This window comes from Penicillium subrubescens, assembly GCF_028828155.1.
Source record: "Penicillium subrubescens strain IBT 31985 chromosome Unknown utg000014l_segment0_segment0, whole genome shotgun sequence".
Classification (NCBI taxonomy): Eukaryota; Fungi; Ascomycota; class Eurotiomycetes; order Eurotiales; family Aspergillaceae; genus Penicillium; species Penicillium subrubescens.
In genome coordinates, this window is record NW_026643164.1 from 285,446 (window position 1) to 304,636 (window position 19,191).

The window sequence follows — 19,191 nt, forward strand, 5'->3', positions numbered from 1 at the left end:
TCAAAGAATGGGTTTGGAAGAGCTGTCAAAAGAGCTGTAGAAAGGCATAGAAAGACATGTTTACAAACCCAACATTGTTGTATCCATACCCCCAAAACACCAGTGACCCCCTCAGGTGCCTCAATCTAATCAATATAAATACCCTCATAATCTCCACTTTACTTCTAGAATCTAATAATCCCTGCTCATACACTATAAAATAGGCTAAAATAGGCCAAATCCATATACAAAAGGAAAAATATACACAAACAAGTGTCCATTCATCTTCATACAGTATCTACTCAAAACAGCCCCAAACCCCAACCCAATGCTTGCTTGCCTATGGTAGAACTCCACGAAAACTCCATTCCATAGAAATCATTATGACAAGAAGATTGGAGATTATTTAGAATCAAACAATAATCTCGGAGACGCACAAGTCACCGCAAAGAGAATGGAGATTGAGCAGAATCAAACAGTAATCTCACATCAAGACACGGGGACCAATCAATCCTTCTTGGGGAACCCAAGGCCCTCCTCCAACTTGTCGAGCAAGGAGTTGTTAGAAGGAACCGGCGAGACGGCACGTTTTCCATCATCGGTGACCGGCGAGACGGAGCGGGGGTCTCGGTTCCCAAAGTAGGGACGCGAGTGCTGCTGGAGCTGGGGGATGGGTCCCTGGGCCCACTCGCCGGATGGACCGCGGTGGTATTCCTCCCAAGCCCGATCCAGGACCTGGGCAGCCGGGCTCGGCTCCACGACGTACTGGGGCTCGTACGTGGTCCGGCTGGGGTACAACCCAAAGTTATGCTCGCTTGTGCGGTCCTCCCTAGGGATCACATTGCCGCGATACGCACTGGGGATGCACTGGCCATAGCTGGCCCGGCGCTGGGCCCGGTACCCTTGGTGGATGGGCTGACCTCGGTCACCCTCGTGCTGAGCCGGGCCTTGGTGACCTTCGTGCTTGTCATCGGAGATGAACTCTGGAGGTTCATAGTCAGGTTCCTCCTCCTCCACCACCACCGAATCGGGAAACACAGCCGCATTGAATTGAGGTTCATATTCAGGTTCCTCATCTTTCTCCAAAGCATTGGCACGTGGTGCGGGCTCGGATTGAACCTTCGGGTGGAAGCTATACCGCTGTCCGTCGATGTTTTCGATGATATTGGCGGGTGCATTAGGCTCGAGTTCACGCTCAACATCAGGCTCCTGGGCATGGGCAGGCTTGTTCTTGCCCTTCTTGCGGCGGCTCATCTTGGCGGGGTTGGCAGCCTGGGGTGTCTTGGGGGTGTTGGCATTCTTGTTACCGGAAGCTTGAGCCTTGGGCTGGTTCTTGGGCTGATTCTTGTTCTGCGCCTTGTTCTGCTCCTTCTGGGCGACTGCGTCGGCAGCTTTCTCGGCCTTCTTAGCCTGCTTCGCCTTCTTGCGGATCTTGCGGCGCTCGGTTCTGCGACGCGCGGCTTCGGTGCAATCCAATTCAGTCTTCCTGGAATCCGCATCGACGTCGGTATCCAAGTCGATGGGGTTGGCAGACGTGCCAGGATCAGTAGCGGGCGCGAGACTCATGCCGCCGTCTTCTTCGCTGTCGGAAGATTCGTCGGGTTTTTTGATTTCCAGGTCCAAGATGTTGGCTTCACCTGAAATGACGCATTCGTTCCACTGGCGGAGCACTTTACTCACGTCGTCGTATCGTGACAGAGCGTCAAGCTTCGCAAGGACTTGTGTGAAGAGGCTTGATTCGTCGATGCTGGGGTCGTTGGTGAATTCAGGGATCTCGAGGATGTTGAAAGGTTCACTGAGAGCTTTGAGCTTGGAATCGTCAATGAGAATGGTGTTCGTTTGATCCCAGCGTTGACCAGGTGGAAAAGTACCCGCTTGTTGCCGCATCTGGTTCTTCTTGCTGTGCTTGCCACCCGCCCGTTTAGGCGGCGCGGCTGGTTTGACGGCCTGGCTGCCTGGATATGCCGCTTGGATTTCGGGGCTGGACCATACTTTGCGCAATTCCTTGTACACTTGCAGCTTGGCGTTGTACTGTCTCGGGGTAAGGCCGAACTTGTCACGGCCCCAAAGTGCTATCATACGATTGCGCTTCTCAACCGGAAACAACTTGTCACAGACTGCATTCAAGGTAGGTGGCTTTGAACTTGTCCAGATCATGACAGCGTATTTACTAGTCAGGATATCCAGGAACTCATCGAGACCATGGCGACGAGCAAATACTGGAGGCAATTTGCGGTGTTTCCGGAAGATCAAAGTACCATTAAGATCAAGAATGATCAGTAATGGTCGTTTTGATGGACTCCTTTGTGGTTGCTTGGATGCTTGCAACATGTACTCTTTCGTGGGAGATGGCCTCTTCATAGGTGGCGTTGGTGATCGTACCCTTTTTGGCGGACCCGTATTAGGTATCTGCCCTGTTGGTATTTGCCCTGTTGGTCCTGCCATTGTGCTCATGTTCTGACTCTGCATAGGAAACATTGGGTTAAACGGCGGCATCATTGGGAAGCCTGGCATGTTCCCCATTGCATTTTGGTTGAAGAACATTGGATTGAAGAAGGGGAATAATGGCGATTGGAGTTGTTGTGTAGCCATCGATGAGCTGTTCATGTTCACAGGGTTCCATAACGGATTGAATGCGCCGAATGCATTGGATGGCGAAACCGGTATGTTTCCGTTCGGGAATTGCTCACCGCCACCGCCATTTCCATTTGCTGGGTTGTTGAATATGGACGCGAAAGAATCGGGGTTGTTGGCTATTGAACCTGGCCCAATTGGCACCGTTGAGCCCCCTTGGGCGGTTGGATCTTCAATACTCTGGTACACGGTATCACTGCTTGAGTCCTGCGGCAAGCTCTTGGTATTCGTTGAGCCATTCAAGACCGATCCCTGAGCCAGACATGACAGAATTCCCTCTTGTCCATTGTGCGAATCACCCATTATTGCGTCCGGCGCATTCGCAAACTGCGGGAGTTGAACCGACGCAGCTACGTCCGCACCGTCATGCACAAGCTTTTGCCGTTTCTGCTTAGCCCGAGCCAGCTTGACAGATATTTCAGAATCGCAGGCAAGGGATCGATATTCGCGTGCGAGGGTGGTTTTATCGTGGCGAGGAGGTACGGAGGAGGTGATAAGCTATACAAGCACAAGCCCCGGGGTTAGCCCGCGCCAAGCAACAAAGGGTATACTTCCTCGCAACGAGATACACCCATATATTCTCAACTAACCGGAATTTTTCGACCAGGACTACCTAAACCGCACCGACTCCGTTGTCGAGCCAAGAGATTCCACCGCGCGGAGCAAGTCGAACGTGACATTGACTGCACGTCGAAGTGGATGTTGACCGTGACAATCGGCGGAAAAAAAAGGGCCTAATCTTATCGGCTTCACCGCCCGCCACGGCAATATTTTATTTTTCGGAAGATTGTTTCGTCAAGTTCTGAACTACACTCGCCATTCACATACTCAAAGATGGCTATTACGGATATGCTCAACCGCCGTGTGCGGGCTAGACCTGATGATGAGGATGAGGTGTACTCGGAACAGTCCGATGCAGGCGAAGAGCCATCGCAGGACGTGGCCGAGGGAGACGACGATTCTGATGCCGAAGATCTGCAATCTGATGATGTACGTACGTTCCTGAAACTCCAGTAAGGCCAACCACTGACGAAGTCTTTCTTCTACAGTCACAAAATGAAGGATCAGAAGGCGATGAATCAAACCCAGACTCCAACGAGGACACCAACGACAATGCCTCCTCAGACGAAGAAGACTCCGACGACAACGACATCCAAGCATCCCTAAGCAACATCTCCTTCGGCGCCCTAGCCAAAGCCCAAGCAACAATGGGCCCGAAAAAGCGCAAAGCCCTCACCAACAAATCCGCCCCCGAATCCATAGCCTCCCCCCTCGACGACATCCGCGCCCAAATTCGGGCTGCCCGCGACCAAAAGCGCGAAGCCGCCGCCGCCTTAGCCACATCCTCTAAAGACAGCGCCTCCAAAGAAAAGAAAGCAGCCCGAACCTCCAAGCACGCACCAATGGTGCAATCCTCCAAATACGCCGTCTCCCGCAAACGCGTGATCGTCGAACCACCCGCGGTCGCCAAAGCCCGCGACCCGCGCTTCGACGCCGCAGTCATGGGCCACAGCGGCAAAGGTCTAAACGCAAAAGCCTCCGAAAAAAACTACTCCTTCCTAGAAGAATACCGAGCCTCCGAACTAAAAGATCTAAAGCGCCAAATGGCGGCAACGAAGAATCCCGAAGCGAAAGAAGCTTTGAAACGCCAAATCCGGTCAGCGATGGATCAGCAGAAGGCGCGGGAGAATCGGAAGCGCGAGGAGACTGTTATTTCGGAGCACAAGAAGAAGGAAAAAGAGGCCATTCGGGATGGAAAGAAGAGTACGCCTTATTATCTGAAGAAGTCGGATTTGAAGAAGCAGGTTATGCAGAAGAAGTATGAGGAGATGGGGTCGAGGGATCGGGCTAAGGCGTTGGAGCGGAGGAGGAAGAAGATGGCTTCGAAGGAGAGGAAGGATATGCCTCTGGAGAGACGCGGGTTTGAGGGTATGGGTGGTGGTGGTGGTGAGCCTCCCGCGAGAATTGGAGGTGGTAAGAGGAGACGACTTGAGTAGATACCCATTGTTTTCGAATTTGATAGGAGATTCAAGTATAGGTAGAACAAGTACCTATGAGCAAGATCGATCAGATATCCAGCCATTAATTTCAGCCACGGTGTACTATATTAGGGCTGGGGCTAATCTCACGCCTACTTCCAAGGTTCTGCTTTCTCACAACACACGATTCTGTTTCGGATAAGATGGATAACAAGGACATCGAGTACCTAGATATCCTTATAATACCCACTAAGCCTTTGACTTGAGCTATTTAGAAAGATAGTTTAAAAGACATTTAGAAAAATCCTTCATAAAAGGGGACGTTAAAGTATATAGATTTACACAGAGAATATAAGGACCTGTGAATTCGACGCCGAAAATGACATCTCCTAGCGCCAGAAACAGCCGCCTTTCCATCCGTAATTTCCTCCACCTAGCCGCCGCTCGACCGTCCTATCAATCTTGACAACCACTATTCTGCACCTTGCGCCTTCGAGTTTTGTAACACAAATGTGTGGTACAGCATCATCATGTGATTCGCAATCAATCTACTATTTAGCAAAGCGTGAACAAACTTAGCAGTCACTTCTCAGTAGAAAGTGTCGCTTGATTGGTGGACTTGTTCTATGAGTTTGATTGGTCTCTCTTTCTGCCAACATTATCCACTCACAAAGCAATCATGACCGATATATTTTATCGATCCCCAGGAGACAAATTGCCTATTGGTTTGAGTTACTACCAGAAAGTTGACCCTGGCAAGATTAATTAGTTGATCTGTTGCGTAAAAATCATAATTTGATTAACAAGCTTGTCTCAAATGGGTCGGGTAACTACACTCTAGGTTAGCTTGCCACCGCCCTGTGTAAGTTGTAGCTAATGTAGAAAGTCAATGACGACTAGACTAGCTAAAGGGTCCCTTTATTAGATTGAAGAAATTCGATGAAATGCAATTAAGTAGCCGACCTCTTCATTCTCTATAACGTTCTATTTACTGACTTCGTCAGTACCCTATCCCATCTCGGACCAAAACTTCACTCAAGCGCGCCTTTTAACTACATTAAGCGATGTACGGTCGTAGACGAAGACCTCTTCTCGGGGCAGCTGTGCTCGTGGGTGCATCGAGAGCAAGTGCGAGACACGAAATCCAGAGGCAAGCGGCATTGGACTACCAGCGTGAAATGGTGATGCGGCAAGAATTAGAAGCACAAAGGCTACGAGATGAAGAACAAGAAAAGGCGACGCGGCGCCTAGTTCAAGAAGAGGTACAAAGGGCAACGTCCAACAACCCAAATACAGCCTCATCGTCTATGGATTCTTCACAGCCCTTACAACAGCTTCACAACTCACCTCCACCGTCTTACCCTCCCGCCTATCATGAATCCAATATCAGACCAGGTGATGCCACCCCTACCAATTCGCGACAGGTCTCTGCGAGAGATAATATTTATAACAACCACGAATCTGAGGCTAGTACTGGCCCGGAAGTGGCTGGCAAGACCCGCCATTGTACACAGTGTGGCGTTGTCTGCCAAGTGCAAGACAGATTTTGTTGGAAATGTGGTGCGAAACATGTTATACAAGAGGACCGAAAATGATTGTTATTTTGGCACGAATGGGTATGTGTATCTATGGCTTATATCCTAGATTGATCCCTTCTGATGGCGATCTATCGCCACTACGCAAGGAAGCCGGAGAGAGAGGAACAATCTAGTTCGAATACATGGAGAACTATCTCTGCGGAAGAAAGGAAACAAAGGAAGGGAAAGGCCTATATAGGCCGAAGCAATCAACCTGGCCCTGGAATCAACCTCCAGGAGAATCCCGACTGGGGATTCCCTCGAGGGAGATCCCTATCGGATCTCCATCACACCCCCTGCAGGGCCAGCACAGGAAAAGCAACAGGAACAGGGGAAAATCAGTCAATCAATCTAATCTAAACGCGTTTCGCTTAACTCGCTTAACATTCTGGTTTGGCCAATGGGGGCACTTGGATCACTGGGGATCGCATGTGTAGTAAATCCCTTCTGTTCTCTTCGAAAACCGGGTGGGGCTTCGCTTTTGTGAGGATATCAGCTGGATTGGCTTTGCTGGGTATGTTGACCAGGGTAATCAAATTCTTTCGTATGCAATCGCGTATCAAATGGTAGCGAGTGCTAATCCAATTCATTTTGGGTGCAATCTTTGAATTCATGACAGTTGTAATCGCGTTGTCGGAGTCGCTGTGAAGCAGTAATGGGGTGTTCTTTTCAAAATCCTCATCCTGGTTCAATGGGTTCCTCAGGCCAAGGTCAGCGCACAACTTAGCTAGGTAAAGGCCTTCCTTTAGGGCAGGTGTCATTGCGCAGTATTCAGCCATTGTAGACGATGCGGCTACTATCTCCTGTCTATTCGAAGACCAGGAGATCGGGGCGCCTGCGAAGAACCAAATGTAGGCTTCGGTGGATTTGCCATCTTCTGCATCACCGTATGAAGAATCAACGTAGCCTTCGAGGCCTTTCGTAGGATCTCTTCCGAATGGGATTCCCAAGTCGATCGTGCCAGCAAGGTATTGCAAAAGGTCTCTGTAAGCTAACATGTCTGCTTCCCTTGGGGAACCACTTCGTCTTTGCAATTTGGAAACAGCCGAAGCAATATCAGGGCGCATTTTGATAGACAGCCAGCCGACCTTTCCCATCTTCTGTGCGTATTTCAATTTATCGACGCAATCGGCTGGGTCTGGCTTTTCGATGGGTGTTCTCCAAGATGGATTCATTGGAATTGATGCAGGATTAGTGTTTTGTAAGCCTTCGTCGCGAATAAGGTGTGTCAGATAGGCCTGTTGGTTGGCAAGGATCACACTCCCTTCTCGTGTGATATCACATCCTAAGAATCTGCTGAATGGTAGCTCTTTTAGCTTTCTCTTACTCGCAAGACCTTGTCTAATGGCAGCAACTTCTGCTTCTTCACCAGTCGCAAGCATATCGTCAACGTAAATCAGAATGTAGACTGAAAAATCCGGGTTTGTGTAAATACACGGCTCTGATTCCAGTGGCTCAAGACCTAATTCGTCGAGGTCTTTTGTGCACACTTCGTGCCAAAGGTAGCCCGCTTGACGCAATCCGTAGAGGGCCTGATTCAACAGACAAACGAAGTCGGTTCCATCAGGGCTGTAATATTCGTGGCCAGTAGGTTGTTTCATGAAAATTGCACGATTGTCGAGTGCTGCATTAAGATAGGCAGCCACCACATCCCATTGCCACACTCTATAACCACTGATTGCAGCCATTGATAGGAAAAGCTTCGCTGCAGCATCTGATGCGACCGGTGCATATCGTTCATCAGGTTGGAAATCAACTCCTGGGGTTTGGCGGTTGCCACAAACCACCCATCTAGCGCGAAATTCAAGGATATATCCTTCGCTATCCTGTTTCAAGTCATAGACCCATTTACCAGGGAGAATCGATGTGCCTTTAGGTGGTCGTGGAACCAAAGTCATGGTATTAGCCGCCGCAATCTTTCCCAATTGGACCTTCTCTGCTTGTAACCAATATTCTGCGTAGGGTGTTTTCATTGCTTGGAGGTGGGTGTGAGGGATTTCCACCATTCCGGATCTAATTCTCTCGGTCGCAGTACAAATCAATCCTGGGCCAATCACATCATCATCTTCAATATTGCCAGTGTAGTATGATCCATCGTCTTCCCGCAGCACCATTGCACCTTTAGCAGGGTAAGTTGTCATGCCTGGCGTCAATTGGCGTGGCTGTGGTGCCCTTTGTGATCTGCGGGTTGGTTCCAGTGAAGATGATTTTCTAGTTCTTCGATTCGGTGCAATTGGAGGATTCGCATTTGTTGAAATCGTTGATATTGGGTCAACCGAAGATGTTTCTCTTTCTAAGGTAGATCGATTTGATTCAGGCAATGGTTCTGCATTTGACGATGTAATCGTTTCTGCAATTGATTCAGTAGCGGTTGGTGTAGGCATATGTTGATGATGTTGAAGGTGTTGTTCATGTAGATATTCGTCGGGTGGGTTCTCCACTGGACCCTCCACAGTTGGCAATGGTGTATCGGGATCTTGAAGATCACCAAATAACCTCTTCATTGGTGTTCTCGGCTGCAATCCTCGCACTGTATGTGGTTCAATCTGTCGAGGCGAAGGTATTGTAGCCCTTTGAATGCCAGGCCAATGTGGTTGAAAGGAAATTGAGGTAGTATTTTGGTTTTGTTGAAATGGTTGATGTTGGGAAGTTGGTGGATTTGGTAAATGAGGAAGAATTGGCAATTGCCTCTCCACCACGGGTGCTATCCTCGGTGCGACCGGTGTGGTAGATGCTATTGTCTGTGTATTACTTCGTGCAATCGTTGGATTCGAAATTCGTGCTGCTATTGGGGTAGTGTGGGCTATTTCATGGCTACTCGATACCGTCAAGTTTGGTCGATTCGGTGCACTTGGTGCAATCGGTGCCGTGAGTTGCATGCGAGGTTGTTTCCTTCGCCTTTGGGGGTTTATTGGTGGCTCTTGTGATCGTACTTGGGCCAATGCGGGAGGTGTTCTCGTACGTGGGATAGGTTCAATAACCTTTTCTCCATGAATCGTCATCTGGGTTGGCAATTTCGGTGCTTCTTGTGCAATTTCATCAGGTTCAATCGGCTTAGGGATCTTTCGCAATGGTAGTGGTTCTTCCCAAAATGCAACATCCCTTCGTGAAACCACTTGCTTCTTCGAAGGATCGTAGATACGGTAGATATGGCCATTCTCTCCCTCATAACCAACGAGGTAACCTATCCATGCACGTGGAGCCATTTTGTTCCCTTGTACTCTTCGCTCCTTTGGAATATGAACGTATGCTTTGGAGTACCATACTCGCAAGAAGCCTAGGTCAATTGGACCTGACTGTCGAAGGTTTAGTTCTCTGTTCCAAGTTTCAATTGGTGATTCTTGTTGATTTGGACGGCGGATTCTGTTAAGGATGTATGTTGATGCAATTGCGGCTTCGGGCCACAGGAACGCTGGGGCTTCGGGGGCGGAAATCATGAGGGTTCGTGCGGACTGCATAATAATGTGGCCTGTAAATTCTGCAACACCATTCTGTTCATGTGTGTAGGGTGCTGATGGGGATATCAATGTGCCTTTCCCCTCAATCCACACTATCCACGCGCGAAATGCGAGGTCGCCATCTATTCTGACCTCAATTGGCCAATATCCTGTGACATTGAAGATGATAGTAGCCCACTTGATTAGGGCTTGAGAGGAAGCATCTCTTGTCTTGATTGGGAGAGCCCATCGCATTCTTGTAGCATCATCACAGATTACCACCATATAATTCGTTCCATTAATTCCTGTTGGCTTGCATGGTTGTATGTCAATGTGGATGAAGTGCCATGGTTTACTTGCTCTCTTCTGAGGAGTATGTGAAACGATTTTGCGTGACTTTGCCCGTCTACAAGGCTCACAATCAAATGATTCGTCACCGTGCACCTGATCACCAATTCGATGGTGATTGATTCTAGCCGTCGGTTGTCCAACATGGCCCAGTCTAAAGTGTGCTAGTTCTGGTGTAATTGTTGCCAGTGAGTATGCATAGGAAACGCTTGATGGAACGAGTGCCTCTGTGGATTGTGATGGTCGAATTGATGTTGTATGCAAGAATGGCACACCTCTCTTTCGGTATGCGTATGCCATGATAATTGATTCGTCAAGTGGATTAACGAATGTGTTCTTCCAGTCTTTCCAACCCATGCCGTGCTCGTAGTAGGTTCTTGTGGTTGACAGTAGATTAAATGGACCTTCAGGAACATATTCGCATCGAACATCCAGGTTTACCACCCGGTCGGGGAACACTAAGTTGATTCTAGCGATCGCTTTGCCTTTCGCAACTAGTGTTCGGCCCTCCGAGGTTTGACATCTGTATGCATTATCCTTGTATGGTTCAAAGTGCATGATTGCATCGCCATCCACACAGATTGTGCGCGAAGCACCTGAATCAACTATCCATTCGCCTCGAGAACGCGCGATGGTAGCCATTGAAAGTGGAATCGGCATATTCTGGTCTACACCACCTGTGTACATGACCGTTTGGGGAATTCTTCCTTGTTCAAAATCATAATCTTCTAATTGTGATATCTGGTCGTCGTCAAACCAATCATCATCGTCAATCATCGTTGTTGCAAGGCAATCGTTTGTGGAAATGTAGGATTCTTCTAATGTCATTGAAGCAAAACCTGTTGTATCCAAGTATTGAGGATAAAGATCGTCTTCATAAATTGCTGCAGCTGATGGATTCTGATCGGTTGGTTTTGGTAGGGTAGTGGAAATCAACGGCAACTGTGGTAGTGTCGTGGATGGTTGGGTTGATGCTGTAGTAGATGGTTTCGGAGCCATTGGAGTAGGCAATGGTGGTACAGCAGCTGCAGGGGTTGTATTCGCAGCGCTCATGTTCGGATATGGCTTTGACGTGCCATCCTTTCGAATTCGATTATCGTAGATGAGGTTCCAATTGTCAGGTTTTGGGCCATTCATGTTATCACGGTGCTTCCATGGGTAGCTGACCCATATTCCCTTGACTGGCTTCCAATCTGGAGCTCGATGTTCAATGGATATGTGTGCACACACACGAACCATGTGTAGCCTGCCACAAAAGGTGCAACAGCCATTTGGTGTAGTTTGAGGTTCGCTGTTCTTCCATTCCTCGATCCATTTTCCGATATTGGCACCTTTTCCCCTTGGGGGTGTGTTCTTTAAGGGCCAGTATTCGCTGTTGTTGAATCGGCCTAGATTACCAGCATTTGAATTACTAGCATTTGGATTTGGGTTGTTGGATGAAGCTTTATCAATCGATGCAGCAGTAATCGAGTGGAGTTCTGCTGATTCAAGTTCATTCTCGAGTTCGTTGAAGAGCTTATGCAAGTCCACATCTTTGAAATCCTCTGGGTTTGCATAGATTCTGTCATTGTTCGTGTGCCTCGCTACGATCATAGTAGGAATATCTCCGCGGATTTCATGGAGGAGCACACCAGCGATTAGAAATGGTGGAGTAACCATCTTTTGGGCAGTCTTCGCATATCGGTCACGAAAAGCTGTCAGGAATTCAATGCCAGATGTGAATTGGGAACGTCTTGTTTCCCACCATGCAACGCAGTCCTTGATAGCTGCATGGTATCCAGTTTTGTTGAGGGTTTCTTTCAATGCACCGATATACTCATCGGCGAATTGGGTAGGTGTACGGCGTGAGAGCATCAATCTGTTGATCTCCTTCGAAACCGATTGGTACAGCCACGATTGAATATCCTTTGATACTCGGAACCATCGTGCTGCATGTGGTGAAGTGGTAGGTGGGCGCTCAATTTGCGCATCAATCAGCCTGTGTAAATTCTTTTGCTGAAGGATTCGTGTCACATCATCCAGCCAGGTATCAAAATCATTGGCGTTGGTAAGCTTATCATCAATTGCATGAAGTGTGTAGGATTCGGGAACATCAGTGATCTGGGTGACTGCACCCCCTGCAGCAGTAGATGGGTCTGCAATGAAGTTACTGTAATCAACCCTCGCAGCGGGTGATTTGGCAAAAGAAGAGTCGTGTTGTAGACTCATTGTGAAGTTAACTCTCGAGTGGTCTCTCGAGTAGCGTCAGAGTGTCAAAGAAGCTCGAGTGGTATCCCGAGTATCATCAAAGTTGGTCAAAAATCATCAAAATATCAGATCGGGCTGCATAACCTGATGGCGATCTATCGCCACTACGCAAGGAAGCCGGAGAGAGAGGAACAATCTAGTTCGAATACATGGAGAACTATCTCTGCGGAAGAAAGGAAACAAAGGAAGGGAAAGGCCTATATAGGCCGAAGCAATCAACCTGGCCCTGGAATCAACCTCCAGGAGAATCCCGACTGGGGATTCCCTCGAGGGAGATCCCTATCGGATCTCCATCACCTTCCCTTTTGCAAGACGCTTCCAATCCTAGGCAGATTAGGTTATAAATCAAAAGACATTGAATCATCTGTACGACTCTCTCTGATTTCTGAGTTGCTGTAAATCAACATTGATTATCATGTACGCTTATTAAACAGGGTGATTCTATTTTCATTTGACGGGAGTAAGACAATACTACGGTGTGCGGGCTCAAATGTCCAAGTTCGAAGCTGCAGGACCCTAGCTTTTACGCCTTCACAAGCCTATAAGGGTGATGGCCTGAATAAAGTACACGAAGTCTCCGTAAGCCGAAATCTATCTGCAAAATCTTTGACTTGATCCTCACCTTCAAGGTGATACCTCACAAGCCGAAATCATGCACCCAGGAAACAAGACAGGGAATCGAAATCCTCTCGGGAAAGATTTCCTAGCCTCCTACCTTCTATCAATGACTGTATTCAGAGTACTTAAAAAAATCCTCGTGCAGGTAAGCGGTCAAAAAATGGTTACAGCGATATTTGTCAGGGGTGCCTGTTTAACTAGATAGATTTATCTGACTCGGCAAACGACTAGGGCACGCAGGAACAAGCCTGGATCTTAGAGACTGGTATTGACAATCAATCAATCAATCACTCTATTAACCTGTTGCAGCCTAACTAGAGGCGTAGTGGTGGGTTCTAGCTCAAGGGTGTCAACAAAAGTTCAGCGGGTGTCAAGGAGAATATGACTAATCTTGACACCCAGCAGAGCTTATCGGGTGCCAACATATTTTAACACCCGCTGAGCTATTATACTGAGTTTGATGCATTTATATGCTACCTTAACGTTAGTTAGCGGGTGTCAAGATTAGTCAGAACTTTTTGGCACCCGCTGAGCTAGAGGTTCGAACGGCATTATGGGCTTAGTGGCCTTCACAGAAACTCTCCATGAGGTGCAACTATCGGCCCCGATATCATCATGGACTACTTCCCACTGGAGGCGGACGTTTGCGTGGCCACCAGGTTCTGAGACCAGCATTTGATTCAGCGTACCAGTGACTTGTGAGTAGTCTAGCCACAGATTGTCGATAGGACCGTGGATACCGTGTGTGGTGCTCCAATTTTCCGAAAATCGAATCTTACCAGCAAATATACCTAGAAAGTCCCCCTTACACACGGGGACAATGGAACAGGCGAACATCAGTCCTTGATACACTGGCGCCGGTTATCGCCTTCCATATCGGACACAGAGATGCTCTTTCAAACCCTAATCACATGATCCTGTAAAATTACAGGTTTTGTACCAATCACCTAAAATACCAAATTTGTTCCACGATACCAGTATGTACTATACAGCCACCCAAAATGAAAGCCCTGAACTTCCGTAACTTAAAAATCTAAATACGCAAACTTACAGTAACAGACATAGCAAACATTTGAATTGGCGAAGTGTTGACTTCTACTTTTATCTTGCAGTTCCTTTGCTTCAGAGAGCCTATTGGTTCCTGGGGTCCATCTGGGGTAAAGTGGATAGGCAAGGCGGGTACAAGAAGGCTGCTTTGAAAAGCTCCGCCACTTTTTACCATCATGCCACGGCTTCAGATCTTATCGGACATCAGAGATCACTACTGTACCGGTTAACCGCTTGTAGTGTATTTCTGGCTAGGCCTGACAAATACGGAATTAGCCTCGTAACTCATGAGCGATAGCTGCACCCCTGAAGGCCATAGTAGGGGGCGGTGTAGGAAGTATTAGCTATGACTTTGGTTGCGACTAATCTGATCGCCGCTAAATACGAGCCCCTGACCTAGTTCTCGTGTTTGTTCCTTGGCAGTCTTTAGATTCAAACGAAACGACCGACTTGCGATACAAAAACAACCAGTCTTCCTGGCCCCCTAACCGTTTCAAAGTTGCCTTTTTCTTTCTCATACTCCAGTCCTTATTGCTCAACCACTAGAATGAACAAAACCCTCTATAAAACATGGCTTTACACTGTCAACAATCTTGAACTTCTTGTGTACAAGATACTTATGCTACCCATCGGCATCGTTGTGCTGATCGTCACCCTCCCATACTCGCTCTACTATAAGACCTCGAATTACGGCATACAAGCAAACGATATGCCGCCCGTGCAGCTCTATCTTGACCACTTCCAGTATCTACACCCCGACCTTATATGGGGGCTTCAACAGACCATCGAGCGACTGCGACTCTTAACAAGAAAAGACCCGATCCCACTCCAGCGTATGGCCTTTTGGCCATATAAATATGACAAAAATACAGATCAGACAGAATATACCTCCGCTGCAGTGCTATTCGCCGTCCTCGAGGATGCAGGCTGGCCGAGGCCGATAGTCTGGACTTTTCTGCGGGATGAGGTGGAGAAGAAATCTGTGGATCTGGGACTAAACGACGCCCAAAGGGCCCAATTTACACGTGTGATGCAGAAAATCAACAGTCATAATTTGGCTGATTGGGCCACGATGCTGACGGACAAGGTCTTGGGTAGGAGGATGAATAAGAAAATTAGGGAGATGGTGCTTAATTTGGAGCCGTTGACTGATCTGCACGATGTGATCCCTATATCGCTGAACTCGCTGGACTGGGTGCTGCGACGTGGGTGTGTTGTCACCCCAAGCCTGGATAATGCGTGGGAGTCATACGAGCGATTGTCTCGCTTGTCGAAGTTTTCGGGTGTTTGGGGGTGTGTCGGCGAGGGCAGGACTCTGGAGGAGGCGATAGGTAAACATTGGCAGATTTTGGATAACAGGTTAAAGACGCCTTGGGATGAGTGATCCCACTTGAAAGTATGGGTCCCACGAAGTTAGATGCTTTGCTTGGTGTCACACCGAGTGATGACTAACTAGTTCCTGTTGCTAATCATCTTACGCCTGTCAGGAACATAAGTTTCGTGCCTTCTTGCAACTGGTTCAGGAGATCTATTGGTATTGAGTTGGGAAACGTGTGAATTGGGACTAACGTCATCTTGGGCTTTGGTTATTTTTGGATCTGTAATGATAATTCACAATACAGCTTACATAAATTCTTACGCGTTCAACATTGTAACATCCATGCTCAGAACGTTACTTTAAATACAACGCTAACCATATATGGATTACAATATCATATGATTAGGGCTTGGAAGAGCATCTCTATGTTTCCGATATAGAAGGCGATAACGGGCGCCACTGTACAATTATATTATGTATATTGTAGGTTTTCGAGCGGCAGAATGTGTGGCAGAAAGGGGCGGTCAGGTAGCGGGTCACAGACTTTTGCGGCGCCACTGCACGGATATTAGCGCAGATCATTGAGAGAGTAAGTTATGGCACTCCAACGTGGATCTAGGAGTAGAAACAGGCCAATCAAGTCTTTTACTCCGTTAACAATCAAATCCCCATACATATTGTACGTCCACCCGTATCTCCTGTTCCATACTGGCAAAAAATGGCAGTCCACCATGGAGCCCTCCTCCATACGGAGTCTTCTTCCATACGGAGACTTCTGCCACATGAAGTTCTCTTCCACGTGGAATCGGCCCTCTTCCGTTTAATATAACATTTGGCAAATAACGTCGGCTACATCATACTAGCTTGTCTAGTCACAGCCGACTACAGCATCAGAAATCTCCAAATTTCGCGAACTACGCAATTGTATAGTGAATTTGCTCCGCAACAACTAGCATACTTACGTAATGCATGGCTCTGGAGGGGAATTGTTACAAACAAACACCACACCGTTTTACTAGCGGCATCACATAATCACTTTTGCCAAGAATCCTTAACTAGTAAAACGGTGTGGTGTTTGTAACAATTCCCGTATGTACTGCTAATATCTAAAATTCTAAAAATACAGTAAGTACAGTAATAGATCGGGGACCCAAGACAGGATTAGCATCTCTCGGATTTATTTTCCGGGAATCAGGTCTCGAGGGGTGAGGCCAAACTGAACTCGAAAACTACTGTACAGGAAGGATCTTATGAGCGATGCTCATCGGCCACCAGAAGTGGGCTTGTGAAGCTTGCATTCGAGGTCACCGAGTGACTAGTTGCAACCATCATGATCGACCGTTGATACGCATCAAGCGCAAGGGCCGCCCCTTCGCAACCTGCTCAATCTGCAACGCCACGCCCTGCGAGACTCCAACAGAACATGTGCGACTTAAGCGCGAAGCGGAGCTCGAATCTCCATCATCAAAAGTAATGCAACTAAACAAAACAAGCCAGCCAGCCGTTTCCACCACCGGATGGCAGACCTTCGACAAACTGAAGAAGAGATGCAGACGGTATGATGCTGACGTTTCTTTTCGGTTCTTAGAAATCAACCCACGCCAGACTATACCCGCGCCATCACAGCTGCAAGCGCTTCCTCCCCATCGCGCCTCGACTCTCGGGCAGTAGCGGTACCGCTAAAGATACGCCCGGCACTTCTTCGTCGGCCCGTGTCTCGCGCTCCGGGTCGACCTCTGCGGCTTCGGTGTCGTCGTTCCAGACCCCCGTTCGCGGTTGGCAATCTTCTTCGCGCCGCACCATGGTCCGTGGCAGTGTGGGTAAGTGGCCGGGTTCGGAGGGCTCGGGGAATGAGCCCTGTGGCAGCAGTTATGCCCTTCTTTCTACATCGTCGCCGATAGCCGGCCTTTCCGTCTCAGCTGGGCCAAGTCGCGCTGGATCGAGTCAGAGTATCTCGCACTCGGGGCCAGATACCGTGATATTAGACCCAGCTATGGGGGGAGATATAATCGACACGATATATTCCCTCATTCCGTCTTCGTCTGTGACAGGAGCTAGTCTAGTGCAGAATGCGCCAGTGATCACCCTGCTAGAGGGTACTAATCCTTTTGATTTCCCACTGGATCTGGGGCAAAGACACGATAATGGCACTCTGGAATATCTGGATGATATGGATTTGACCGAAGGGATCACAGCTGAGGTTTTCCACGTGGAGGGTTGGTCAAATTATATGTGGTCACCAGAGACTGGGTTTGAGCAAGTAAACACAGGCTACCTTGCCGTGTCCCAATAACAATGGCTGTCCTGCCGATGTGGCAGTCCATTTTATGACTGATGAATATGGAATAATTCGATCAACCAACGCAGTAATCCAATTAATTGGGTATCAACAGTATCCATGAAGGACATCCTCACCAACCGCGCGTTATGCCTCACGAACATGGGGTATTAGTGAAGGTGCACTTTCTGAGCTCTTCAAGACTGGTGAAACGGGCGGTCCTTCGGTGCTACTTCTGCCCAGCAAAACGATTACCCGACCAGTTGGCAGATATATTTCTTGTCGGCTCTGTATATACCCGTTCCCTGCTTGAGCTGTTAATTCCGGCCACTCACATCAAACGAATGCGTCGGAGATCTGGTCCGATGGCACCACCGACTAGGTATTCGACAAATCCGAGATGATCAGCACTTCTAGGTTCCAACCCCAGTCTTCACTGGTATAAATTCTATCTCTAACTATTCATACCTGATACCTGAAATTATAGAGCTACAAGAAGCCTTTAGATTGCACGGCAATGTCATGCAACTGGACGGCGTAAAATATATATGTTTTTCACTGCCCAATCTCGCCAACCTCACAAACTGCAATACCAAGGGCCCACTCAGACCTTAAAACCTCTGCTGCAGTAATCCTCGACCCCAAATCGGGATGTAACATCGCGTAAACCACATTTCGGCAACGCTTTTGAATTCCGAAAGGTTAGGGAATTTGCTCATGCTCGGCTTTACTAGCAAAAGGCGACAGATATAAACTTACATTTTCCAGAACCTGTATAGGGCTGTACCCATCTTCCTGCATTCGGCAGTAGATGTAATCGGCAAAGGATTTGTCAGAATTGACGCTCTGAGCACTGTGCCAGAGGAGTCTGCCAGTTCGTAGGACCATGTAGATTATGCCGCATGCCCAGATATCTCCCGCTCTAATGTCAGGGACGTCTTGGAGACGATCGCCTCTGCAGCCGAGAAACCTCTCAGGAGGAAGATAAGGAACACTAAACTTTGATACCCCCCTCCGGATGCACAGATTCAGCTTAAAGTTAGAAGCTGGAGCTGAGGTAGGGCTAGATCCCGGAAAAGACGAGGCGAGGTCACCACCGTGTAACAGTTGGGCCAGTTCTCGAACTGCTTCCTCGTCTTCCCCAAAACCGCCTACCTTCACTGCGCCCTGGGCCGTGAGGAGAACATGTTCTGGCCTCAAGTCACCATGGGCAATATAATTTTCATGTAAAAAAGCCATTGCCCGCAGAATTTGAATAGCCCAACAGTTCAACTCCTCGGTAGGCAGAATAGTGCTTCGTTTCCCTCTTTGTGAAAGGTAAGAGTGCAGGTTGCCGCCAGAAAAATAGGGCATAACAAGACAGACATTCGTTTGCTTATTGTAGAGAAGGTCGATAATTGGGACAATGTTAGAGTGGCATAGTGAGACCCCTTGACTCTGTTTCTGAAGAAAATTGGGCAGCCAAGATGGCTTTGTTTGTGCGTGACGGAACACTTTGACTGCGTAGAGCTCCCTAATTGTATTGGATGTAGAAGTCCGTCTTAATCTCGTCAGCATATGGCTTTGTGCAGATTTTGCTGTCGGTACGGTTTGCTCAAAAACCGGTACTTTCTTTTCATATAATTGAACGGTATTAGTGTCGTTGTAATGGAGGATTCTGTTGAATTTCCCATAATCACCGAGTGATGTCTGTAACGTTTCCTCTGCGTTGTCGTTTATCATAATATCG

At 48.1% G+C, this 19,191-nt stretch overlaps 4 protein-coding genes across 4 annotated transcripts; 3 read left to right on the forward strand and 1 right to left on the reverse strand.

Moving 5' to 3' along the window:
* Window positions 1-486: 486 nt before the first annotated feature.
* N7473_013327 (NIF domain protein) lies at window positions 487-3,293 on the reverse strand (the record flags this gene model as incomplete). Its single annotated transcript, XM_057159266.1, has 2 exons — window positions 487-3,111; window positions 3,204-3,293. The coding sequence occupies 2 exons, from the start codon at window positions 3,291-3,293 to the stop codon at window positions 487-489; spliced, it is 2,715 nt and encodes a 904-aa protein (XP_057002002.1).
* Window positions 3,294-3,447: 154 nt separating this feature from the next.
* Window positions 3,448-4,610, forward strand: rrp36 (putative pre-rRNA processing protein; the record flags this gene model as incomplete). Its single annotated transcript, XM_057159267.1, has 2 exons — window positions 3,448-3,603; window positions 3,663-4,610. The coding sequence occupies 2 exons, from the start codon at window positions 3,448-3,450 to the stop codon at window positions 4,608-4,610; spliced, it is 1,104 nt and encodes a 367-aa protein (XP_057002003.1).
* Window positions 4,611-14,413: 9,803 nt separating this feature from the next.
* N7473_013329 (uncharacterized protein) lies at window positions 14,414-15,250 on the forward strand (the record flags this gene model as incomplete). Its single annotated transcript, XM_057159268.1, has 1 exon — window positions 14,414-15,250. The coding sequence occupies one exon, from the start codon at window positions 14,414-14,416 to the stop codon at window positions 15,248-15,250; it is 837 nt and encodes a 278-aa protein (XP_057002004.1).
* A 1,191-nt stretch (window positions 15,251-16,441) lies between these two features.
* Window positions 16,442-17,477, forward strand: N7473_013330 (copper fist DNA-binding domain-containing protein; the record flags this gene model as incomplete). The annotated part of the gene is made up of 2 exons (XM_057159269.1): window positions 16,442-16,654; window positions 16,773-17,477. 2 exons carry the CDS (start codon window positions 16,442-16,444, stop codon window positions 17,475-17,477), a joined length of 918 nt encoding a protein of 305 aa, XP_057002005.1.
* Window positions 17,478-19,191: the final 1,714 nt, after the last annotated feature.